This window comes from Crinia signifera, chromosome 5, assembly GCF_055691185.1.
Source record: "Crinia signifera chromosome 5, ASM5569118v1, whole genome shotgun sequence".
NCBI classification, from domain to species: Eukaryota; Metazoa; Chordata; class Amphibia; order Anura; family Myobatrachidae; genus Crinia; species Crinia signifera.
Genome location: NC_139221.1, coordinates 78494621 through 78521718, shown reverse-complemented (window position 1 = coordinate 78521718; position 27098 = coordinate 78494621). Strand labels below are relative to the sequence as shown.

Genomic DNA, 27098 nt, shown 5'->3' with positions numbered 1-27098 from the left:
CCTAGCACATTATTTAGATATAGTATGACGGATCTTTTTTTTCTACTATTATCCCTCAGATAGCGGGGGGAGCCTGTCTAGAAAGCTGGCCGCGATATAAAGACATGGAATAACCGATGCTAAATAATGCTGCACAAAGTTGCAGACAGTTCGGCTAGAGGCCAGAAAATGAATCCAATTTTTCATTCTGTCATAAATATTTCAGTGCAAATGTTCCTGATTTGCTGCAACTGTGGTTAAGCAAAGGGCCTCCATGTGAATATTAAAATGAAAAGGAAAAGGAAAGAAATGTGCACAAAGAGAAAAACAAAACAAAAAATAAAACAATCTTAGCAGCTAATTAATTTATCATTTCATTTTGTGGGGAGGGAGGAATGGTAATATTAAACAAGAGGTACATCACGACACAAACAAGCAAAGAAGGCACACACACACACACAAAAAAAAAAAACATTTATCCTGCTCTTCTTCTGACAGTTTCTCATAAAATATCCGTAGTCCATCTATCTTTTAGTACTTCAGGCTCCTCTGGAGAGCAGAAAATAGTAGTTTAAAGCTCACTTCAGTGCCAGTCTGCAGGAGATTGCATTGCACAGGACTCCTGCTGATGGAGGCCTAGGGGAAGAGGCCTAGGAGTTATTCAATCAGCTCAAGACTCTGGGGCGGCTGGGGGTCCTTTGAGGGCTGATTATAAAGCTGCCCTCCTGTTGCCTGCCTCAGAACAGAACAAAATGAGCAGCCTCTTGCTGAGCAGATTCTGTGAGAAGGAATTTCACCTGTCATGGAGTTTGTCAGAATTTCAGGATTTATCTTTCTGCAAAATTAATAAAACACCAGCCCGGATTGCAGCCTAACTACCGAGCTGTGTCATCTCGCAGTGATCTTTCACCTAAAAAGACTGGAGAACCAAGATGAAGTCATCCTTGTCCTACTTACTCTAGGAACTTTTACAACATTGGCAATAGTGTATCAAAAATTGTAGGTTGACTTGAGAACAAGGTACGATCTGTGTGCCTTTTTTAGGTGTGAAAAAGGAGCTTCCTAGATTGTCCCCGTGCTTCAATATTTTGTATTCGGATTCCTACCTATGCCATAACATCTGTTAAATACATAAGTCTGTAGTTTTATGACTAGACGTGATTTGTTTTCCTTGAGGTCAAACAAGCCAAGTCGGACCATGAAACATGGTGAAATGCTAGAATATATTTAAACAGAAGGGCACTGAGCTTGTTGAGTCTTAATAGGAGTTGCGCAAGCAAAAAGAATGGGGATTATTTTATGTAATTATGGTTGTATGCCATCCTTCAGATTTACATACTTAAGAATTAAAGATAATTTTATTACTAACCAGGGTTTACTTTGAGGCAGCTCTTAGCTAAGTTACTTAAGACCCCAGAAGGAACGGTCATACAGTAAGGCCAGGTATACACTATGATATTGACACGCGGACTGTTAACAGTATCTTCTGGTTGTCTGCATTGCACGATCAATCAGAAGATATCATTAGGAATGCCATGCTGCCGTATGCAGAATGATATATTAAGTTGTCCTGTGCTGCAAGTGCATCATGCTTACATAGCTACATGGTAGCTAAGGCTGGATAAAGATGTGTATCCATCAAGTTCAACCTTCAGTTAGAGTGTATGATCTATTCCTTTATATAAGCTGTGCGCACGCATTGCATGATATGTCAGCCTTGAACAAAATGTTCTGATGTGTACCTGGGCTATGTGGACACAATCACTGGTTGAGAACCTGCTCTTGGGATAGATGGGGAAGTTGGGAGCGGTTGCATCGTCAAAGCACGATGAATTCACAAAGTCCTATGTACACCATAATAAACTAATACACATATTATTCATAAATCACACATAAATAAAAATTATATTCGGAAACAAAAATAATATAGAATTGATTATCCATATCTGAAAGAATATTTTCTACATATTGTATAGCATGGTCTTGCAATTCCATCAGACATGTCCTTTATGTGCCTGTGGACAGGCACATAAAGGCATGTTGACATTATGACCCTGTCCACATTTTCATCTCAACATTATGAATGCTTCTAGAGAGACTCTTCTCTCTGCAGCTGTTGACCCATAGTAGTGCCCTAGTACATTTTATGGGCCAGACGTGATAAAACGGACAGTGATAAACAGCCAGCCAATCAGGCATTGAGTGTATTTAATGTGAACTGAGACACAGTGGGGGAAATTTACTAAGATGTGTATTCTACTTCACATGTGATGTTGCTATGGGTAACCAATCAGATCCTGTCTACTATCTTCTAGAGCAGTGGTTCTCAAACTGTGGATCCTGACCCCAAAGTGGGTCGTGACCGTCTCTGCATGGGGTCGCGACTCCATGTTGTTAACCATCAGGTTGATGACTTCTCTAATCTCTCATCCAAGTAGTTTGAAAAATCAGTTGAATTGTTACTTCCGACTCCTCCCATCATTTAGTGCCTCCACCACACTGTCATGTATGTGCTGTCTGCTGACCACACATGTGTGTGACCATTCTGTGTTAACTTGCTGGTGGTCCCGGAATAATTTTTATTGTCTGATGGGGTCCCAGAGCAAATTAGTTTGAGGACCTCTGTTCTAGAGGGTGCTAAATAAATAATAAGTAGATTCTGATTGGTTGCCCATAGCAACATCACATGTGAAGTAGAATACACATCTTAGTAAATTTCCCCCTGTGTGGCATAAAGTGTACTGAATGATGCATATTGTTAACTGTAGGACTTGTTTGTCAGTTTTCATAATTGTATACATTGCAACAGTTATCATTATTCAGAGACACATAGGGGGTATTCAGTCCGGGATTCCCAGGCCATTTTTGCTTATATTGACTGGAACTCGACTGTTGGTATTCAAAGTACCAACTGTCGAGTGACAGAGTCCGAGGTTTGGCAAAAACGGAAGCAGATTGTCGAAAAAACAGCTGTGAATTCAACAATTTGCATCCGTTTTCAGCAAAACAGGTACATCTAGTTTTGAAGTCGGATCTGTTTTGTCAGAAACTGCCTTCAATGCTGTCGGAAATGGCAGCATTGAACAGGTGACGGCCACTATCCCCACCTGTGGAAGTAACAACAGGGACTGAATACGACCCATGATCTCTCTTCTGAATGTAATGTTGATCTCTCTCTCTCTCTCTCTCTCTCTCTCTCTATATATATATATATATATACACATATACACATATACATATATATATATCCAGATTCCAACATTGACAAAATCAGATCAATAGCTGGCCGGAGAATATGATCAGTATCCAGGAATAGTTTTAAATCAAATCAAGAATAAAATGTAAAAAAAATCAAGAATAATAAATGGATTATGGTGTTCTCCTTACACCAAACATGAAATAAAACTCAAGATTCACAATAGTGTTTTACCATTATAAACAAGCAAATGGATGAAGTAATTTTATACTAAACCAGTTAGTCCGGTTAAAGGACGACCACCAAACAAGCGCTACTAGAGATACTGCTAAAATCAGGAGGAAATTTAGGTAAGAGGGCTCTCATTTGTTATTATATCTGGTCTGTTATGCCACAATGGTATAACACTATTGTGCAGCTTACTTTTTATGTATGGTATAAGGACGACTAACACCATAATCTTGGAAAAGAACCAAATCCCTTAGGAATGTATATTTGTAACACCTTTAGAGATAATGGTAATTCCCATTTCTACCTACAGGTACATGCTATTTCTTTCAGTCTCTTGGGTCACTAGGGAGCATCAGATTCTTGCTATTCCACACCTATACCGCACCTTGTACAAGAATCAAATGAGTTTCAGCTGTGTGCGAAAACTTGCTACATTACTTTTCCGCTGACCCCACTGTAAATCAGCCATTGCATGACACTCATAACCTTACTCGTCAGCAAAGTGAAACCATCGTTCCAAATTAATTTCTGACTTAAATGCATACCTATTCCATTTGACTGTGAATTGGCTTTTGAAAAGGTCTATATATTAGTTCTAGGATGTGAAAACTACATACTGTAATCCCTATTGAAGATCACCCCAAACTACAGTGTATTTCCTAATTATAGAATTTTCTTGTTGCTACTAGCCAGGGATACCCCCACCTTCACCCCTATCTGCAATCTCAACAAACAGTATGGCCCACTGGAACTCTGAGCTGGAACAAGGGGCTGTAGTATACACTGATGCTTTACTTATGGGGCCCACACACGGTGTGATTTCTGGGAATTTTCTAAGTGATCTAACTGGATTGCTTAGAAAATGCCCCTACATAGCTCTGTGTGTAGGGGCATAGCGATTAATTTCCAGCATGCTGGATAAATCTAGTAATATCATCAGACAGGGCCAGTGTTCTCACCAGACAGATCTCTCAGTGTGCCGAGCGAACTTGCTGAACATTCTGACTGATCTAGCATCTCTCCTCTCAGAGGCCCTTATTCTGGTTGGTGCGGTCGAGCCGCATATGCGGCTGCGACCGCACCAGACGAATCCCCGCCCACCCTACGGATCGCCACGGCCGTCCGTACACGGACGGCTGGCGATCCGCATAAAAATGGTGGAGGCTACGCCTCCACCATGGTGGGAGCTGCCCCCTGCATTCGATGGTCGTCGACCATCGAAGGCAGGTCCGCACGCCGCGGCAGCTCCCGCAAGCTGAGACCACACGGACAATCGTCCGTGTGGTAGCTTGTATGGGGGCTGAAAGCTGACATCCGGCGACGTCAGCTTTCCGCCCCCATGAGTTGCGTCATGGCCTCATTACCATGCGTACGCCCCGCGTTTGCATGGGAACGCCCATGAAACGCGGGGCGTACACATAGGGAAATGAGGGCATGATGCCTCTCACGCCCCTATACGCCCCCTTTGCGGCGGACGAAATCCGTCTGCGGCGAAGGGGGCTGCACATGCGCAGATTGACCTCTGCGCATGTGCAGAGTAAAAACATCGGCGGTACGGCCGCACGCGGGCCGTACCGATCCGATTAGAATAAGGGCCAGAATGCTTAGCAAATTTCCCAGTGTGTGGGCCCCTTTACTGTGGATCCCAAACTGCAGCTCAGAGGTGATGTCAGTCAGAAATGTTTAGAAAAAATATTCCCTAAGAAACCCTTTTACTGCACAGCACATATACTGTCTGGCTCCCAAGGTACCCAATGTGGGAAAGAAACATTCATCCTACTATTACCAAAATGCATGGTACTTGTTTCCTAGCACGGCGCCCACGATTTTCAATCGTATGGCATCTTATGCATTGTACCGCATCGCATGCCATATAGCAGCATGCGATGCGATTTTGGCCCCCCTATACAATTTTTAATTGTCTAAGCACCCTGCTTAGACAATTAAAAATTGTATAGGGGGGCCAAAATCGCATCGCATGCGGCTATATGGCATGTGATGCAATACAATGTTAAATGCACCCCCACGCCACCCCCACTATGAACGCACACCCGAAGCGTGGCGAGCGCAGCGAGCCCACGAGGGGCGGCGGTACGTGTCCTCCGACCTTTTCATACCCCCACTATCCACGTCGCCGTGGAGTCGACTTTAGATAGTGTGGCGAGCCCCACGACGGGACGCGTATCACTTTACATGTATTCGACTGCGCTCGCCATGCTTCGGGCTCGGTGGCTCAGCTCCACGCCGATGCGGATATTTCCTTACTACTAGGCTTGTGCTCATCAGCCAACTGAATTAAATTGAATTGGTGACAGTTTAGGTATCTCAAACTATTGTACATTTTTATAAATTAAAGGACACACATTGGAGACCTACGGGGCCAAACCGATGTAAATAGTGCTTTTCTCTGGATTTAACATATCATCTTATTGTGACTGCAGTCACTGCTGTATGTTAAAAGTAGATGTTATAGGGGCCTTATGACAGTATTTTAAACGCTAACACTTAAACATAAATTACTATAGGTAAGTGTTAACATTAATTTAAATTCAAAGAAATTCCTTGATAAAATGTAATTCTCTTCAGCTCCCAAGAGGTCATGAAATTTCCATACAGAAAAGGCACCCAACAGAGTCATTGCATAGACAGAGACCGGGAGGCAGGCGATATGGGGTGCTCACAGCGGGTCCCTGCAGAAATACATTAACTCTACTGAAAGAGATAAGCAATTCCCACAGGAGCATTCATGAATTATAACTGAGCACATGGCAGCGAGGACTAAATGCTAATCTCATAAATGCTTTGCTAACATGCTAAAATATGAAATTTAAAAAAATGTTCAAGCCATTTTGAGACTTACGTAAAACTACAATTTACTGGCTAAATCATTTTAGCATTCTCCCCCGCAGCTATATAATATAATGGCTGAATTGTAATTAAACACAAACACACACACACACACACGTTGCATAACACACATTTTCCTACATGCACATGAGACATTGTAGCAGCTCCTCTGTAATGTTCAATGTTATATTGGCGGTCCCTAATCCAGGTTGGGAGGCTTTTATGAAGTAATTTTAAATTCTAATGTAAAGCATTGCGAAGGACACACAGCCTCTGCACAGAACACAGAGCAGTGTTTGCATAGTGGGGATTATACAGTAATCTCGGCAACTGTGAAAAAGGACTAAAAAAATAGCACTCGTATAGTATTGCTATAAATTAAATGTTAAATTAACATCCACTTGGATTATGTTATTGGGCATAGCCAGACGGCATATCCCTTCTGTGCCCGAATGCCTTTTATTCACCTTATACAGGCATTTACATGATCACAGCCTATGACATCATTTACTATTTCATCGGGCTGCTCCCACCCTATGGAATGCCCTTCCACACACATTAAGACTCTCAACCAGTCTCCAAACTTTCAAGCGTTCCCTGAAAACTCACCTCTTCAGGCAAGCCTATCATTTTTAAGCTCTACACCAGTGTTTCCCAAACTGTGTGCCGTGGCACCCTGGGGTGCCTTGGAGGACTTGCAGGGGTGCCCTGGTTTGATGATCCATGACTCATTAATATTATTTTATGACCAATGTAATAGGCAAATTGTGGACAAACAGAAGTGAGTCCTGTCCTCCGTTACATAACTGACACTAAGTATAAGATATAAACACAATTTACTTTAATATTTATTTCTTATTTTCTCAATTAGAAACGTTTGGGCTAGGGGTGCCGTGAAGAATGTTCTGATACTTAGGGGTGCCGCGATTTAAAAAAGTTTGGGAACCACTGCTCTACACGCATAACCCTCTGAGGCACTTATGTATTATATAGCTTCCCTTCTGGACTTGTTACTTGGTGGGACTGCTATGCTATTACTGGTGACTGTCCTTGTGTTCCCCCCCTATATCCCTATAGATTGTAAGCTTGCAGCAGGGCCCTCTAAACTCTAAGTCTGTCTGTTGCTAGTGCTACCCAGTTTGTTTTATCACTGTCTACTATTGTAAAGCACAACGGAATCTGCTGCGCTATATAAGAAACTGTAAATAAATAAATAAATATTGCAGTAGAGGTCCTGCATGATGTGGCCACAATCAGTGCAGGTGTCCACTTAATGGGAAATCCTCCCAATTTCTCCAATCCCGTTTAAAAATCAATCTGCTCAGTAAAACCAAGACTCAGAGAGCCCCTCCCCTTTCAGTGGCCTGGAAGTGCAATTGTAAATTAGATGGGAAGAATAGAAACCATGAATTGAATATTAAAATTCATGCCCAACCCACATGTTCATAATGCAAACATAGTCACCCATTTCTAATAAAATAGTATTGCATCAGATTAAAGCCTGCAGATTTGGAACAATGGGTGGGGGGGAGGGTGGGGAGCGGGTGATGCCTCTATACTCCCACCCCCTTTCCTTCACCGGCAGATTAATCGGTAGACTGTCTCTGTGAATGCCCATGCAACGATCTGCAGAAACATGCACCATATTTCCGGTAATATTTGCGGCACTGATGGACAAGTACTGTGAAAGGGTTAAAAGCGTAGGTTGTGAGCATCGTACTCCCTGCATATATTATAGATACGCCCATGCAATATCAGACAAAATAACTCCTGGTAGCACCCAGTCCTTATACAGTATGTCCGCAACATAATATAAAAATGGTCTATACGAAAGCAGGTATTATTCCACAGTGCAGAGCTAATCAATAAGTGACTAGAAACATGGTCACGGTCTGGAATAAAACTTTCTAAAAACCGTGAATATTCCCTGTAAATGACAGCACGACAATAAAAACAGAAGCTAGCCATGTATAATTTTACCTGCAATCGCTTTCATTGGCAGATAGTTTTTAAAGAAATGTAAATGTACTATGCCCCTAGAGAGACCAAGTTCTCCCCACCAACAATCCCGCTAATGGCAGTGCTTGCTCGTTTCTCTGCCACAGTTTAAAATAACATGGATTTAAAGGATTATTTTACCCTAGCTATTCAGAAAAAGCTTAAAACCTCGGTTTTATTTTTTTGTTCTAAATGACGACACCGCAAGCATAGCTTTTAAGCACAATTCATCTTCTCTAACATTTCAGCCTTTTAGAGAGAGCTCAGCATTCTCCTTCTCTCTCCGGCTTGCTTCCTACTAAACTCTGGAGCCCTACTAGGTGTAGCTTCAGGGCAGAAAGGATGTAACACGCTGTGCCTGGCTGCAAATACTACAATAAAAGATAGCGCTGTGAATTCCATGTATGCTCAGGTTGAGAACTTGAGCTGCCTGATTGAGCAAAGTCAATCAAGGGAAGACAATAATTATTTCATGATACACAGCAGTTGACGGTTTCATTCAGATGTCCAAATTATCAGATGGATTTTTACATCTGGACACAGCTGAAATTAAATATTTACTGACGAACTAAAAGAAAATGTTCTTGGTGCTGCTAAGCTATTTGCCATACCCTTTATGTACTTCCAATATCACAATATGCTAAAGGGAAAGAAAGGTTTGTGGCAATCAAGCATGCTGGGAAATGCACAATTCTGTGCATGGGGATAAGGATCTTTAGGGATCCTGAGATAGTTAGAAGCAGGTGCAAGGAAATGAGGAGTGTTATTTTCAGGCATTTAAATAGTGTTTCACATTGATGTCCAGTCTGTTCTCTTTTTGTCAGAATATCCTTGCAGCACGTTTCTAGTATTTGCTATTATACCCCTGGTTCAAGACATAAGATAAGGTACTGCATGCCATAAACAAAATGCACAAAGGAGCTGGTACTTGCAAATACAGGTTGAGTATCCCTTTTGCAAAATATCCCTTATCCAAATTATTCCAAAACCATACATTACAGAAAGTGAAAAAAAAATCTTGCTAAAACCGCTACTGGGGACATCTATAACAGCACTACTGAGGACATGATATGTAACTGGCACTACTGGGGACATCTATAACAGAACTACTGAGGATATGATATGTAACTGGCAAAATATGTGCAAGAAAATTATTGTTTGGCATTCAAGGTCAGTTTTGAAACCTTGTTTTATGCACAAATTAAATATATTTGTATGTATTTAATGTGTTTGTTGTGTTTATTCAACATAAATGCAAGATACCTCAAGATACATCATTGAAATATAAAAATATTCTTAAATACGGAATAATCCGTTATCCAAAATTCTTCTGGTCCCGAGTATTTTAGATAAGGGATACTCAACCTGTAGCAAAAACCTAAAAAGATCCTCAGTGGTTAGGACAGGCTGCCCAACAATCTTTGTGATCCCTAACATAGTTTCATGAAAAATATCCCACACTAAGGACTAAAACATTGGTTGGTGAATCTGATCTATCTACTGGGCAGTAGCGCACGCAGGGGGGGGGGGGTTCTGAGTACCCAGAAACCCCCCCCAGGAGTCTAAGGGCCCTAGGCTGAAAGCTGAGGATCCCCTCTTTCCATGGGTACAAGAATTTTAAAAATCGGCCCTTGGGAACTGGAGATATCGGACTTCAAAGAAGTGGTCCCCATCCAAGCCTGTTAATTGCTCTTCCCAGCCAGATATTTCAGGTTCTGTCTGACTTTCTGAGAGTATATTCCAAAAGCTGAGACTCTCCCATCTTTGATGGACACTAGTAGCTTGTCTCTATTGTTCCCAGAACCAGATAGATCAGCCTTCCAGCAGCTGGTTACTGCTCCAGCTCCAGCTCCACACACCTGGTATGTAGTTTTATATACTCGTTGGCAAATTGCTCTGCCTCCTGAACTCTGATCCCCTGGTCCCCAGTACCATTTGGTAGGTGGGATTCTCTAGTTTTTAATTCCATTAAAATCTAAGAAATCTATTTCTGGGAACTGGAGATATCTGCAGTCAAGAAAGCTGTCCTCCCACCAGAAAATTACGAATAATAAGCCCACTCCACTAGGCTATTAGTGGAAATTACTGATCCAGGACCTACAGTACATGCTGAGCGCTTGATATAAAACCCCTACCACCCGCGGGACATCAAAGCTTCCCCCACCCCTACCGCTGGAGGATCGGTAGGGGCCCCAATACATTGCTATGCCCAATACATTGCTATTATTTATATACATTTGGTCTATCTATAAAACTTTAACTGACCCCGCATATACTGGGTCACGTAAGTGTCCATCTCTGTGCTTTGCTCCGCCCCTCTGGAAACCGCCTTCTGAAAATCCTGCGTTTGCCCCTGCTGAGGGACAAATAAAGGGCTTTGGGAATTCTGTGCTATTTGCTATTGCTGATTGATCCATCTTTATAGAATGAAAAGACATCTATTTTCTGACAAGACATTAAATTAGAAGAACACGCACTTTTTTCTTCCACTCTCCTTATATATAAATTAAATAAGGCAAAAATATGTGGTTGAACTGTCTGGTGTGTGCTGGCTTTTGGCAGATGGTGTGGAGAGTCTCGGAGACCAGTAATTTATAATGGGTGAAGTGCACATGCTGCACTCATTTTTTTTTAATACTTTTCTGGAGACAACAGCAGCAATTCAGAAATCACCAGGAAAATGGTTGCCATGAGTGCTCTAGAGCTCATACTCTATAGCGCTGCTGCCGGCAGAGAAGAGAGGGCCTAGACAAGAGAGCTCCTCTGTTCAGCCCTCTGTCTATTAGTGGTTCAAGAGGGTTTTCACTATATATATGGCCATAGATCTTATGTTCTACAATAAGCGGTCATCTTCTGAGTTCACTGCCACCTGGTACGTCTGGTAGAGATTCAAGGAGACCACGAATGATGCTGACCACACCAAAACCCCTCCTTTTGTTGTACCTTAATAGATATGGTGAGCACCCCTCATTCCCTTCGTCTACCCGCATGCTTCTTTTCTATGTACTTTATCACTAGATTATGTTTATTCATGTGTAGTATAATGTAACATATAAAAAAATGTATAAATCAAGTCAGAGGCATGCCTAGATATTCGTAGGCCCCATAGCAAAAGTTTGTAAGGGCCCCCTATTTAGCAACTGATGGTGATAAATGTATGTAAAACATATAAGTTAGACAGTAAAGATGGGCCCCCTTAATCTCCGGGCCCAATAGCAGCTGCACCCCTTGCACCTATGGTAGTTACGCCGTTGAATCAAGTGCACAGTCTGGAACCTGATACATGGAGAATGGAGTAGAGCCCCGAGGTAGAAGGGCCCACCTGGACGTTTTCCCTGTAGTCATGTGAGCCAGTCCAATCCTGTGCACTACTGCTATTGGTTTCAATAAAAAAACTCAATAAAAAAAAAAAACAATGAAAACATTGAAACTATCGCCAGACCAGGAATGATGCATAATTATCATGTAACAAGGTATAGTCTGCCACAGGCAAAGTGCAGTTCATGTAATACACTGCTACAGACATATGCAGGTGCAATGATCATGATAAGCTACTTAGCAGATTCTCTCTAGTGAGATGATGCCGGACTCAGAATTGGTAGGATAATATGCTGCCCCAGATCAGATACAGCAGCTCCATTCTGCCCTTCATACAGCACATAGGATGCAGGCTGTGGGTTGGGTCCAGGATAGAGGTGGGTCATCCGCGAACGAAGCGGATCTTTTGGATGGATCCCATAAAAGAGTGAGTGAGCCGCCGATCCCAAAAAGGTGAACCGTCATTCTTTTACTTTCAGTTTCCTTTTTTCATTACAATGCATTTGCCTGAGCTCAGCATTGCCACCTGTGGAGACTGAGTACAGTGCTGCGACTGCAAGTGAAAGAAAGAATAACAAGGCTGCTGCTGCTAGAGATGGCCATAGGTGCAGACGCCATCGATGGTTGCCATCGATGGCGATTCTGCACCCAGCCATCAATCAGAGTTCTACTCGGTCATGTATGTTCTTATTTGTTCAGCTCAATGTTTAAAAAAAAAAAAAAATGGCAATAAGGGCCAGATGTACTAAGCTTCAAAAGTGATAAAATGGAGAGTGATAAACAGCCAGCCAATCAGAGCATACCTTACATTTTTCAAACACAGTCTGTGACATGGCAGGTAGGAGCTGATTGGCTGGTTGTTTATCACTTTCCATTTTATCACTTTTGAAGCTTAGTACATCTGGCCCTGAATGATTGTAAAAAAATGATGCTTCGTTATTATAAAATTACTCCGGTACTTCTTTACTTTCACGGCGCCACTAGATTAGGACAGATAGGATATCGCGGTCATCGCGGGCATTGAATGCACTAAAAAATCGGGTGCGACGCGATGCCCGCGATTTCCCATAGGGACCAATGTTAAATTTCTCAATTGACACGATTTTTCTGTTCAATGCCTCAATTGACACGATTTTTCCATAGGAATCAATGTTAAATGGCCCACAGAGGCCAAATAGACACCCTGAAGTGTGAAATGGCCCCCACAATTGTTAACGCCACCCCACGATCAACGTGAACCCGAAGCGTGGCGAGCGCAGCGAGCCCGCGAGGGGCGGCGGTACGCGTCCTACGACCTTTTCATACCCCCACTATCCACGTCGGCGTGGAGTTGAGAATAGAATAGTGTGGCGAGCGCAGCGAGCCCGAAGCGTGGCGAGCGCAGCGAGCCCCGCGAGGGGACGAGGATACCTGTGAAGCCCGCGAAGGGACGCGTTTACCTGTGAAGGTATCCGCGTCCCCTCGCGGGGCTCGCTACGCTCGCAACGCTTCGGGCTCGGTGGCTCGCTGCGCTCGCCACACTATTCTATTCTCAACTCCACGCCGACGTGGATAGTGGGGGTATGAAAAGGTCGGAGGACGCGTACCGCCGCCCCTCGCGGGCTCGCTGCGCTCGCCACGCTTCGGGTTCACGTTGATCGTGGGGTGGCGTTAACAGTTGTGGGGGCCATTTCACACTTCAGGGTGGCTATTTGGCCTCTGTGGGCCATTTAACATTGTTTCCTATGGAAAAATCGTGTCAATTGAGGCATTGAACAGTAAAATCGGGTCAATTGAGAAATTTAACATTGGTCCCTATGGGAATTCGCGGGCATCGCGTCGCACCCGATTTTTAGTGCATTCAATGGCCGCGATGCCCGCGATTTCTAGTGGCGCCGTGAAAGTACAGAAGTACCATTACTCCTTTTTTCAAAGTGAGCCGATGATCCCTCCGGATCTTTTCACAGATTGATCACTTGATCCAAGCTCTTCTTAGTGACCCGTTTTGCCCATCTCTAGTCTAGGAAACTGGAAACCCCTCCCCCAATTTATCCTACAATGTTTGAGATAAATATAAAAACTGGGCGATGAAAATTTTATGGTTTTGTTTCAGGACAAAAGAAGGGCGGGTCATAAAATGTTAAATATTCCCAGTACAAAAATTGGGAGTCTGTGCTCTAGTTTCTATTTATTTGTGGGATGGGCTTATGTGAACTGATGTTTCTGTATTTAGTTTTTCAGCTCTAAATTCAGAGCTGTGTGTTCAGCTTTAATTGAATGGATGCATAGTTACATGTCCCTGTGCGAAGTGGACTGAAGGGAAGATCTAGTTAAGTTATCAATGCTAAGATTTATTGGGGGTGACTTTCAAATAAGAAAATTCTTCTATTAAAACAATCAACACAAAACAGACTAAATCAACTGCAATGAAACATCACATGTATAAAAGATTTCCCAACCCTCCCCCTAAATCATCTCTGCCCCCTCTGCTAGTCTACTCTCAGTATCCCCTGTACAGGCTCACTCATCAATAATAATAATAATAATAATAATAATAATAATAATAATCATCTTGCTTCACCCATCGCTATATTCCCCATTTTCTGATATATTTGCCTAGAGTAGTGTTCTGTGCATTTATGTATATGGGTAACAGGAAATAAAATAAGAAGTATGCAGTAAATGTGAAAACATTTAGAAATTCTATTTGATTTTACAGGGTAGCAAAATAAGCAGATGTGCAGAAGAAAGACCATACTACAGTGGATGTTTTATTACAGCCAGGGCACTCGGAAAAATATATAGGAAAAATAACTGTTTATTACAGATTTTGACACATTGGTTGATCGAATCTTCCACAAAACACACTGAGATGGGCTATAAAGCCATCACTGTTACACATCAAAGAGCTTTGTCGCAAAGTCACTGATCACCTGAAATTACCTCCGGACCATAATAAACTCACAGCAGAAAACTATATAATGTAAACCGAATAAGCTAGAATGAAGAGAAGACAAATAAAAAAGTAATAATAAAAACCATGGTGAAGGCAGGAAGCTTATTCTGCTAAAAATCTATAAACTATTGAAAAGAAAAGCCACTGCCAACAATAAAGCTTAGATTAAGCCTAGACTGACACTACCACAATGTAAAGCTTCCAGGCAGGGCTGGATCTATCAATAGGCAGCTGCCTACGGTGCCAGGATTTGGGGGGTCTGCCTATTACACCCGCAGTCCGACCTCCAACTTCTCGGCCCATTCTGTTGGGAACAGGTGAAATCGGCCCAAATCGAGAAAGTTTTTGGGGGCCTTTACACTGGCCCTGTTTACAGGAGCTTATATATACAGGTCCTAAAAGGCTCCAATGGTCCCTAGTCTAACCCACACCCCCAGCCTATCACTCTGGTAGATAGTACACCATCGAGAGAAAGGAGACTCTGCCATGGTAAGCCTTAAAATCAGGACATCCCAGGTGCTGCTGATTACACCTGGGATTCTGCTCCTGCTAACAACACCTGGTCTGGATCCTCCACCACATTACTTTCATGTGGGGGAATGCTAACTCTGCCGCACGTGCGTCCCAGTATCACGGCGGCTGGGCAGCATCTCCCTGCCCGTCTCCGCTTCAGGGAGACGCTGCCCATTTCAGGGGGGGGGGGCGCGGTGAAGCGAGGGGGACCAGCGGGGGAGGTGGCAGGGACCGGCGGCAGGCTCTGTTTGCAAAGGGGCACGTGAGCGTCTCGTGCACGCGCGTCCCTGGCGGTAGCCAGCCGCTGGCGGGGCTGGCGATTTTATCGCCAGCCCCTGCAAAGATGGAGCTCGCTCCCTCTGTATATATATATATATATATATATATATATATATATACATATATATATTTATAGAGGGGTAGTCGCACGTCACAAACCTGAGTGCTCGGGCCCAGAGACATGGAGTAATGTAGAAAACAAAACTGTACGCCAGCAGCATCAGATTTTAGTAAGCAAAAAAGGTTTTATATAGGCATAATAAAGTGAGGCACTTGACTAAGGTGCCTCACAGCACCGAAACAGGCTTGTCGTGCCTATGACCTTTATGGGGGAGGACCGGACCGATTTCTATCACACAGCTGCTAAGTATTTTTTTACTTCTATGTACGACCTCCTCTTTATGGAAATTTTTCTTGTCACTATGCACTTTATTATGCCTATATAAAACCTTTTTTGCTTACTAAAATCTGATGCGGCTGGCGTACAGTTTTGTTTTTTATATATATATATATATATATATGCTTTCCTTCTGAGATCTCCTGGTTCAGCAATACAGAATTGGCAAATAATAATGTCAGCGAACAGTAACGGGCAGCAATAGGTGGTATAACCCACAGGCACACTCTCCATTGGTCCCTCCCATTCAAAGGCCTATTTTGTATTCTGGCAATGGTGTAATAAGCTATAGAGCTATAGAAAGAAAATGGAGGCAGCTGGATATTGTGGCAGTGTTTGTAACAAGCTGTATAGGTGAAAGGGCTGAAGTAGCTGTATAGATTGTGCATGTAACAGTGCTGGGAAAACTAGAATAAATGGTAAAAGTGGTTAAAAGGCAGATTTTTCAGGGTTTCTGGAAGGGTGCACTGTCAGGGTTGGGCTAATAGTCACATACTGTACATTAACTCAGTAGCAGGCTCAGAGATTGCAGTACAATTAAACAATGACTTTGCAAAGCTATTACACAAAAGGTTAACAAATAGGGTAGCAAATAAACAAAATTCAAGGGGTAAAAGGGTAGCAAATAAACAAAAAAGGTTAGCAAATAAACAAAATATAATCAGAGACAACTGGCGATAGCCACAGACTAGGAGAAGCTAGTAGAAAAGCTGAAGGCAGTAGAGAAACATAACTTTGAGGAGAGAGGAGCAGGGAAGCTGGCGCACGGAGGAGGCACGTCCGAAAATTTTTATGGCATGGCCTAGTGAGAAGGGGGCGTGACCTATATTTGTGTTGCTCCCGTGAGGCCACGCCTCCATTTTCGCTGCTGTGGGACATGAATATTCACTGGTGACAGTTGGGAGGTATGAAACACACTGAGCATGATCGAAAAATAACGGTTACTGCCGGTCATGGATTCTTCATGTTCAAATGATCCTGCAGTACCCTTTTTTAGCGGACCAACTGCACTGTATCCATTTTTAAAATAAGACCGCCATCTGCTTATTGTCATATATTGCTTCTATCATACCTCCCAACTGTCCCGATTTTCGCTGAATAGTCACTTTTTTTTTTATAGGTTTACAACCTATTGGCAATCTTACCAATTATCTTTAGATGGAATTACTCAATTTAAGCCAATCAGATCTATCCCAGCAACGTGGCATGTGTTAACCGCAAAGAATAGCTTTCATCAGAAGAGCGGTCCTTTGCGAAAATCCTAATGCATATAGCATTAATAAATGCTGATATGCATGCGATGGGTGGTGGGATGCGTGATGCGAAATGGCATTTAAAAAATGCAGAACAGACCCCGAACCCCTGCTGACTTCCTCATCAGTATGTGTCTCGCAATTTCTGATTTGATGTGGTCTCCTTTAAAATTTACATTCAGACTAGAGGTGGAAGTTTTGGAATAATCCTAGTCAGACACTGAGTATTTTGTGGTCTAATTGGACAACACAACTGGTGTGAATAAGTAAGCCAGCGCAAGTACAAGTGTGTACATGTCAGGACAGGGACAGGTAGACATTATTTGCTAGTTATTGATGGGAATAATAAACAGGACATTTCTGGATACAAACTGCTGGATATTAAACATGGTGATGTCAAACCAACACATGCCGAGGAAACACTTGACTCTTAACCGTTCCGCAGACTTACAAGGTGAATTTGTATATGTACCGTAACCTTAGAGGGGCCTGAAGACACTGGCTGCCATACAAATAAGCATAATGCCATCATTGTGTCAATGTGTCATTGTGCTACCCAGATGAAATAGGATAATTAAGCCTCTGCCACCTATAAACACACATGGCTAAACTTCATATCACAGTAACAGATACAGTGGAGTAATAAACACATTTCCTAAATAAAATAAAAGCAATTATGCCCAGTGTGTATGGACAGGGATGATCGCTATAATCGCTGAGGGGAAAGCTGATCAATGCATACACACTAAGCGGCTTTACCCCTGCCCGGCGCTGTCAGCGCCGCCCTATGCAAAGCCGCCCACAAAGCCATTCATCTGCTGGTAATACCAACAGATGAGCGGCTTTCCAAGCGATGATACGGGAGCGCACCGCTCAACGCCGGGCCGTACACACTGGGCGGATTTGAACTGAAAGCCGCTCAAACTTGGTATTTTGAGTGGCTTTCAGCTCAAAATAGCCCAGTGTGTATGGGCCTTTATTGTTTTCATACATCCTGCTGAAGTGTGTTGCTCTGTGGGGGTTGTAAATCAGTTAAGTTTGAGTAATCGAAGGTACATCAGTAAAAACTTAAATCTATCCCAGTTATTCCTTTAAAGGTGGCCATACACGCTGCAAGAATCGCATGCGTTATGGGCTAGATCGCATTGCACAGCATGCGTTTTGCATGCAATGTGCGAGTGATGTGAAAGCAGTACAAAAAGTGTGCAGCACATACTTTTTGTACTGTGCGATGGAATGCCCGCAGGAGCGTGCATCTTATCGCATCAGAACGCACGCTGCTATTGCAGTGTGTATGGGCACCATTACAGATATGCATTACTTTAATCAAACCATCTATTTCTGAATTGTAAATGGACTTTGCCCTATGGTGAATGTTCTTAGTTTGTAAATTAATTGTGCCTAATATATTAAATGATACCTCATAAAGCAGTAGACATATTTATACTATAGGTTCACACAATGAGTGCTAAAAAGCCTAGACACTTCCATGCATCTTAATTTAGGGAACTATTTTAAAGTTTGCCAACTTTTCAGTTGTGTCCTGCTCAGCATGGTTTCTTGCATGAGGCCAGACACATTGTCAGGACACCAAGAAATCCAGGGAGTGGAAGAAGGTGCCCATTTATGAAGGCCAGAAAACAACTCACATAAATACGTTACCTGCAGCTCTGTTTGAAAAAAGAATTTCTGTGGACACTGCGTGCAGTCATAGATCTTATCCTCTTGTCCGTGGGCTGAGAAAATGTGTTGCTGCAGTTTGTTTGCCTGTACAAACACTACAAGAGAGAGAAACATGTACTTAGCATATCGGTCATAAAGAATTACAAACACAAAGCATATAGTATCACAACAATAAAAATAATTACTCCCAAACAGTGACACGTTACATTCCTAGGCATCAGTTCATCCAGATTCTCTCCTCTCATCTATCCTGTTACTAAAGTGGTAGTTAAACACTTTGAAAATATATAAATTCATCGTTGAGCAGCATTTGATAGAACATGCTGGGAGTTTTGCGTCAACAAGATCTATAGATTAAAAGTTGCATCAGAACTCTTCTTCTTATATCACCTACACCAGTGCTTCCCAAACTCAGTCCTCAGGGAATTCTAACTGATATCTACAGGGAGCTGAGCAATCCAGGAAAGTTTTAAAGTGCGGTGATAGATTTTCTATCTATGCGATAAGCAGCATTAAACATCTGTACTATCCTTGGTGATCATTAAGGAGACACTTATAATCATAATTATGCACATGTACTCAGCCTTGTAGGAGCTTGAATAAACAAGCACACACACACTCCTGTTCAGACATGTTTAACCCCATATAAGATATCTGCTGTGCCAATATATCCCAACCTAACAGATTAACTAGTTCTACATTGTGCATGCATTACGTATATTGCACTACTATGCCAACATTCACTGACTATGTGCATGTAGTCAATGGTCCAAATAACTTACATAGAGCCACATTGTTTCATTTTGGAAGCAGAGTGACACCTTATTTATTATTTATTTATTAACAGTTTCTTATATAGCGCACACATATTCCGCAGCGCTTTACACAGAATATTTCAACATTCACCTCAGTCCCTGCCCAAGTGGAGCTTACAATCTATATTCCCTACCACATGTACATGCACACACAGACATTCTAGAGTTAATTTTGCTGGGAGCCAATTAACCTACCAGTATAATTTTTGGATTGTGGGAGGAAACCGGAGTACCCGGAGGATACCCACGCAAGTGCGGGGAGAATATACAAACTCTGCACAGTTAGAGCCATGGTGGGAATCAAACCCATGACCTCAGTGCTGTGAGGCATTAATGCTAACCATTACACCATCCGTACTGCCCCAAATGCATTATATGTATATATATATATATATATATATATACATATATATATATATATATATATATATTATATATATATATATATATATATATATAAACTAAGCTCTGTAAAAAGAAAAAGAAAAGCAGAGAACAAACCAGAGTGGTCCACATGTCTCATTGTAATGATTAACCTTCCTTTCATGCATGTACTCCTTTGCTCTGCCCCAATTGCTCGTCCACACAAAGCCCTGGAGAATACCCATGCAAAGTCTCTGAAAGCTGGCAAATGGGTTGGGTACGAAAAACCAGGAGACCGATAGCGGGATCCTGAAAGCCAATATACCACAAGTGACCAGTAAATATTCTCTCTCTTCCCCTAATTCTATTATCAGTCTACTAACTGTCATGACTGCTGGTATTTTGATGGCTTTCGCTGAAATAAATGTGATGGGAATTTGCCACTCTTTCCACTGTATTTGCCTTAGTACAGTATAAAGACCATTTGGGTATGTAGTTAAGTTGTCGACGGACGGAACACTGATTGACAGAATCCCCAAAACCAAATACCGATGGACAATATACTGACATATACACAACACCAACAATCAAAACACACATCAAAATGCAGACAAGTAAAACACCCACAGGAAAAGAACACCAACACAACCACAATGCCAACAGCCCCACAATGCCAATGACCCAAATAATTCCGCCATACACATGTTTTCATGATTTTTTTTCACAAAAAGACTTGTTCATTCTTTAAAAATGGCCATAGAGGGAATATAATAGTTTGCCGAGCCAAACCCTGTGGGGGAAGCGGTACACTATTACGTTGTTCATGTCCACGGTTTTGGGATTTTAACATGTTCGGCATTATGATCATGTCGATATATTGACTGTAGGCAACAGTCGGTATTATGTATGTGTTGGGATATGGACCATATTTACACCCTGCTGGTATAACAATGTTGGGCAAGAGTTTGTCTTTACGAATGGTGTAATGGTTAGCTTTACTGCCTCACAGTGCTGAGGTCATGGGTTCAATTCCCACCATGGCCCTAACTGTGCGGAGTTTGTATATTCTCCCCGTACTTGCGTGGCTTTACTCCGGGTACTCCGGTTTCCTCCCACAATCCAAAAATATACTGGTAGGCTAATTGGCTCCCAACAAATTAACCCTAGAATGTCTGTGTGTGCGCGTGTGCATGTGGTATGGATATAGCCTGTAAGCTCCACTGGGGCAGGGACTGATGTGAATGTTCAAATATTCTCTGTAAATGCTGCGGTATATGTGTGCGCTATATAAGAAACTGTTAATAAATAAATAAAATAATACATATGATTATAGGTGAATTATACTGATCTTAATTGTTCCATGGTTGGTTTTGCAGATATCCCTGTGCATAAGCTTGTGCGTACTATATTAACATAGTTATTAATAATGCCTCAGCTTGCAGCACTTAGGTCTATTTGTCTTCCAGGCACATACCTTGTGGAACTAGCAAAAACAAACCATTAAACATTCAGGGTCAAACGCAATGGACTTAATTTTTTTGTTTTACTGGTCAATGCAGAACGTAAAACCATTCAAAATGCAGGATCATGTATACGCTCACAAACGGTGGGGGCAAAATAACTACACCAGTAAACAAGGGAACAATTACAAAAAAAAAAAAAAAAATGTAAGAAATCAGATCTTCTAGAAACTCCAGGGCAGGGATAGGAAAATGGGAAATCGCTACTGTAGGTTCTCTTTGGACACATTCAGATCAACTAAACCTACACCGAGATTCAAGGGTTTCAATAATACAAACATGTTCAATTTTAATGACTACAAAACAAGGCCCTAAGAATGTGTAACAGTTTACCTGGGAGACGTGCTATTAATAATTAAATTGTATAAGCCAGAGGCAGTATTTGGGTTGGCAGCACTGACTTCTGATGTATGCTTGGTGCACTGTGACCTACAAAAAAAAAAGTTTGCATGTATCTTTATAGGAAGGAGGGAGATTGATTAAGGATGTTGGCATTTGACTCAGACTCCAGTCTTATCATAACAACTATTGTAATTTAAAGCCATCTGAAAAAATTAGGCTATTGCTTGGTGACTCATACATTTAATTGCATTTTCCCATTAGGCTAGGTCCGCTGAACTCACAGGAAAATAAGCATTATTTAATTGAAAAGGAGACTTTTCTATTGTTGAGACCATTGTTCTGTTGCTAAAACAAGTACGCTGTTGTCAGTTTTGACATACAGTATTTTTGGGGGAAATCTATATAACCTGTAGAAATGGCAATTGGGAAAAGTTCTATTTTATATTGGTTTTATCACGATGATATGGTTCAAACAGATTACTGTAGTTATAACGAAATAACCCAGGTTATTGTCGAGTCAACCCGGGTCAGCGGTGGGTGTAAGCGGCACCCCCCGTAAAAACCCAGGTCCATGTTTGGGGAAACCTACCCAGGTCCTGACCAGAGTTGAACACGGGAAGGACCCAGATAATGTAAACGGGTAACCCGGGTTGCTTTCATCTCCCAGCACCACCGCCGGGCCCACTACCAGTGATGTCACCTGCCCGGCATTATGCCGGGTGGGGAGGGTGGTATAAAATGGGTCGCAAGCCAGGTTGAACCGGGATTGGAGATGGGTCTAAAATCCTGGGTACGACCCGGCTTGTATGTGTAAAAGGGGTATTACTTTATTATTATTATTATTATTATTATTATTATTATTATTATTATTAATAATAATAATAATAATGGCTGTATGATGGCCTACATACAGTGTACAACACAATGTACACAGGCAAGCAGAGAACAGCACTAAACACCCAAAGGGAAGTATTTTGCAGCTGGATAAAAGCATCCGTATGCATCACATGTATTATAAATCACAGCCTTTTAAAAAAACAAAAATGATTGTAATAATGTACAATGCATGAACTATAAAATAAAGCATTTTAGACTAACATATGATATAACAACAAAGCACAGATGCATCAGTACCGAAATAAGTACAATAAGCCCCTCAGTAGCTTATTAGAGAATTATGAGTGTTGTCAATAGAAAAATTGATTTCACCAAAGGATATCTAGCTCTCTGCAGTATTACAAAATTGACATATTGGATTTAAGGCATTACGTCTATGTAGAAGGAAGACTTTCAGGAGGGTGTAGTTGTCTTTGGAGGTGTCTGCATGATTCTTTTGAGAAAGGCTACACACAGAGCAGATTGCCTTTATTACTGCAGGACATGCAGTCGGATGAGTAGACTGCTCACCTGTTGGGCTCACAGTGGGGATTTTTTCTTAGGCGGAGAAAATATAACTTTGGTGAAAACAGGCTCTGTGGCAGTCTTATCTGATGCTTTCCTATTTCATAGTCTAGTAATGAAATCTACAGTTCATTTCTCTTCCCTATTTTGCGCTGTATTGTTGTTTTGTACAGTATTAAAAAAAAAATGATGGAAAAAAAATAGCTGCCAACACTGTGTTGAACACTAGATGTCAGTATTTGAGCACTTCTTCCTGCTGGCTCCAGCTGCAAGGAGCAGTAATAGCTATAATGAAGGGTGACGCGGTCACCACTTTACGTTAAAAAATGAGAAATTAAATTGTTGTTTAGTACAGTAGTTCTGGTCTTCCAATCTGGATTAGGTGGAATGTATTCATCATATGTTGTAAAGTCCCTGCCCTTTAGAACATGACTGTTTACAATTATCCTCACTTCTCTATTCTTAATAGTTAATTCATCAATATATGGATGACATAGTAATATAAATTGCAAAGTTATATAAATGTGTACAAGTTCTCCAATCAGAAATACATTGTATTGTCTAAAATGCAGGGAGGAAATCCAATAGCTCATTAGTATACTCCAATTAAACATAACTGAGCCTTAAAATGAAGACGACATCCTTAGTGATAACATGATTTATTCCGAAATAAATTAATGTGCTATATATACTATATTTTGATAGTTTGCTGATCTTACAGAGATTTTCTACAGCAATATTATATACTCCATATTTATAGTTTGCATTTAATTCTGTATGAGCAATAAGCAAAAACAAACAAACACTGTTTTCTGCGGCGTACGGATGGTTTAGATCAAGCATGTCCAACGTTGGCCCTCCAGATGTTGTGAAACTACACATCCCAGCATGCTTTGCCACAGTTTTGCTATTAGAGAATGCTAAAACTATTGCAAAGCATGCTGGGATGTGTAGTTTCAAAACATCTGGAGGGCCAACGTTGGACATGCCTGTTTTAGATACAATAATGTATGTATGTGTAAGTTTTTTGCATAATTCTAACATTTGCCCAACATTTAAATTACTTTACAGAAAATATGGTACTACCTGTATGTACTAAGAGTGAACACATGGTGCGATAGGGGCTATGGGCATGTTTGACTATGCGATTTCCCCTTAAAATGCATGGAGCTGATTTTGGTTATATTCAATTTGATTGTGGCTATGTCCGATTTGGTCTATGGCCAAATACACTGCAGGTGACATAGTCAAATTTGCAGGCCGATAGCGACGCCTCACATGGCTATTGGCCGCAGGGGGAACATGGAGCAGCTTTGGCTTTTTAGCTAGACAATTTTGACTATATAATAAATCACACCGTGTGTACTTGGCCTAACTCCCTATGTGATATTATTACAGGACTTGGTATTTAGCACTTTCTATTCCAAATATTCCACATCAATACATCTTAAAAGTCTAAAAGCCAGAATAGAAAGTCATGGACAATGAAAATATCACAAATAGGCCCATTATGTATGTTAGCTTCAGCACAACATGGCTATTGATAAGTGCCAACTGTGATGTAATGGGTATGGTATAAGGCAGACATTTCCAAACTATGGCCCTCCAGCTGTTGTGAAACTACAAGTCTCATTATGCTTTGCCACAGTTTTGCTATTAGGGAATGCTAAAACTATGACAAGGCATGCTGGGATGTGTAGATTCACAACAGCTGGAGGGCCACAGTTTGGACATGCCTGGTATAAGGGGTTGACAGTGTCTAGGTCAAATGTCAATATCAAATTATCAACATGTAAAAGGTCGACAGACAACAGGTCAACACAAGGAAAAGGTTGACATGGCAATGGTCAACACATAAAAAGGTTGATATGTTCGCTCAACTCATTTTACCGCTCGTATCACTTTACCATCCATGTGGTTTCAAATTGGGAATGGTAAAGTATGAAAGTATAAAAAGTCATGTCGACATTTTGTCTACATTAAACTTGTCAATGTAGACCATATATTGTCGACCGATGGTCCGGATACCGATACAATCCCAATACAACCGAGCCAGGAACTCCCTAACAAAATAAATCAGGCTAGCAAAAAAGCGGGTCTCTGACAAGCTGACAAATGATCTGTCCACTAATGACCCTGTATCTGTGTGGAAAGGAATGCAATCAATAACCAGCTACAAGAACACCAAAACCCACCCCCATGTGCCAAGATGTAGCTGATGAGCTAGACAACTTCTATTGCAGGTTTGAAAAAAGTAGTCCACTGTGAACCAAACCATACCCTCTGTGTTGCCCCAAATCAAGACGGGGACAGACAAGAAGTGGACCGATTGGCCCGGTGGTGCAGCAGCAACCATCTAGAGCTCAACCCACTCAAAACCGTTGAGATGGTAGTGGACTTTAGGAAGAAGGCTGTTGGTGTTCCTCCACTAACAATTGCTGACAGTGTGGTGTCGCTAGTGGACTCCTTGAAGCTCCTAGGAACCACAATCACTCGGGACCTTAATGGGGGCCCAACACTGATACTATTGTTGTAAAAGCGCAGCAGAGGCTATTCTTCCTTAGGCAACTGAGGAAGTTCAACATCCCACAGAAGCTTCTGCTCCTCTTCTACTTTGCAATTGTGGAGTCTGTACTGTGCTCCTCAATACTGGTCTGGTACGGCTCCGCCAGCGAGAGACACAAATGCAGACCCCAAAAGGTAGTCAAAACTGTGGAGAAGTTAATCGGGATGGACCAGGACCTGTACCTGTCCAGTGCAAAAAAGCGGGCAACGAAGATAGTCAAGTTCCAACAATATCCTGGCCATGGCTTGTTTAACCTGCTGCCATCAGGCAGACGCTACAGGGACAGGGCTATTCCCACCAGGTCCACCAGTAGCCTAAAAAGTTTCTTCCCTCAAGCGGTTCACCTGTTGACACGTGAACTCATGAACACCTCACTGTCTAGTCGTGCCATAACCCTTTGCACAAAATGTAACACAGTGCCCCTCAGTATAACTTTCTATATGACTGTACATGTTCCCCCACCTGTTTATATTGTATGCTGTTTACTTGTTACCCACCTGGCTGCTACACAGCAAACCGAAAACAAATTCCTAGTATACGCAAGTATACCTGGCCAATAAAGCTGATTCCGATTCTGATTTCGATTCTTCTTACACAAAAAAAAAAAAAGGTGACACTATGGGCCAAATATAATAGGGTGTGAGAATCAAAAAGTAAGAGATTTTGGAGAGTTCTCCCATTTCTTTAAAGCAGCAATCAATTAGATTGAAAAAAAAAAAAAAAACCACGATGATTTTGCCATGTTATTGATTGCCGCTTTAAAACTCTCCCAAAATCTCTCAATTTCTGACTCTCAAACTCTATTACATTTGGCCCTATATTACTATATTTCTGGACACGGCAATGCAGTCCTGGAATAGAGCTACTGTATAGCACTTTTTAAGTTTCCAGTTAAACAATGAAATAATAATAAACATGGTAGGTAATCTTGAATAATAATAAACAAAGATAAATATTTCATGCCTTGGTGCAGTGGTCCTCAACCATGGTCCTCAAGGCACACCAACAGTCCAGGTGGTCTTATGGCTATCCAGGTTTAGGCACGGGTTACTTAATTTGTACATCAGTCGACTTGAATATACAATCTGTGAACAAGCAGGGATAGCCATAAAATCTGGACTGCCTGGAGGACCACAGTCAAGAACTGACCTAGTGGATAAAAAAAAAAAAACAAGCAAAATAATTAAGATTTTTTTTTTTAATTACCTGTGAAACAGACTGGACATTTAAACGTCCCTCCCATTCCTTCAAAGCTGTGCTCAATTAAGTGGCACTGTAGTTTTGCTGGGGAGTCAAATGATTGGCTGCAAAGTTTGCATTCGTGGTTCAGACCTTCATCTACAAAAAAGAATTGAAATTAAAGTGGTTAATGTTAATTAAATGACATTTCAATGTAAAATCTTATAAAGCCTAAATAAAACTTCAAAGTATAGAGATATTTACAAAAGTTTATTGACAAGTA

General features: G+C 41.6%; 1 protein-coding gene across 8 annotated transcripts in view; it reads right to left on the bottom strand.

Moving 5' to 3' along the window:
• ZNF521 (zinc finger protein 521) overlaps positions 1-27098 on the bottom strand; it is a 315240-nt gene that overhangs the window by 31647 nt on the left and 256495 nt on the right. For 7 of the 8 annotated variants that reach the window (XM_083187494.1, XM_083187489.1, XM_083187490.1 and 4 more), the window contains 2 exons: positions 26843-26974; positions 18609-18724 (listed from right to left, as the gene is read on the bottom strand). In XM_083187494.1, coding sequence (XP_083043620.1) covers positions 18609-18724; positions 26843-26974 — 248 coding nt within the window. Of the gene's footprint in view, positions 1-18595; positions 18725-26842; positions 26975-27098 lie in introns of all 8 variants that reach the window. The other variant, XM_083187488.1, reaches the window with a different exon arrangement.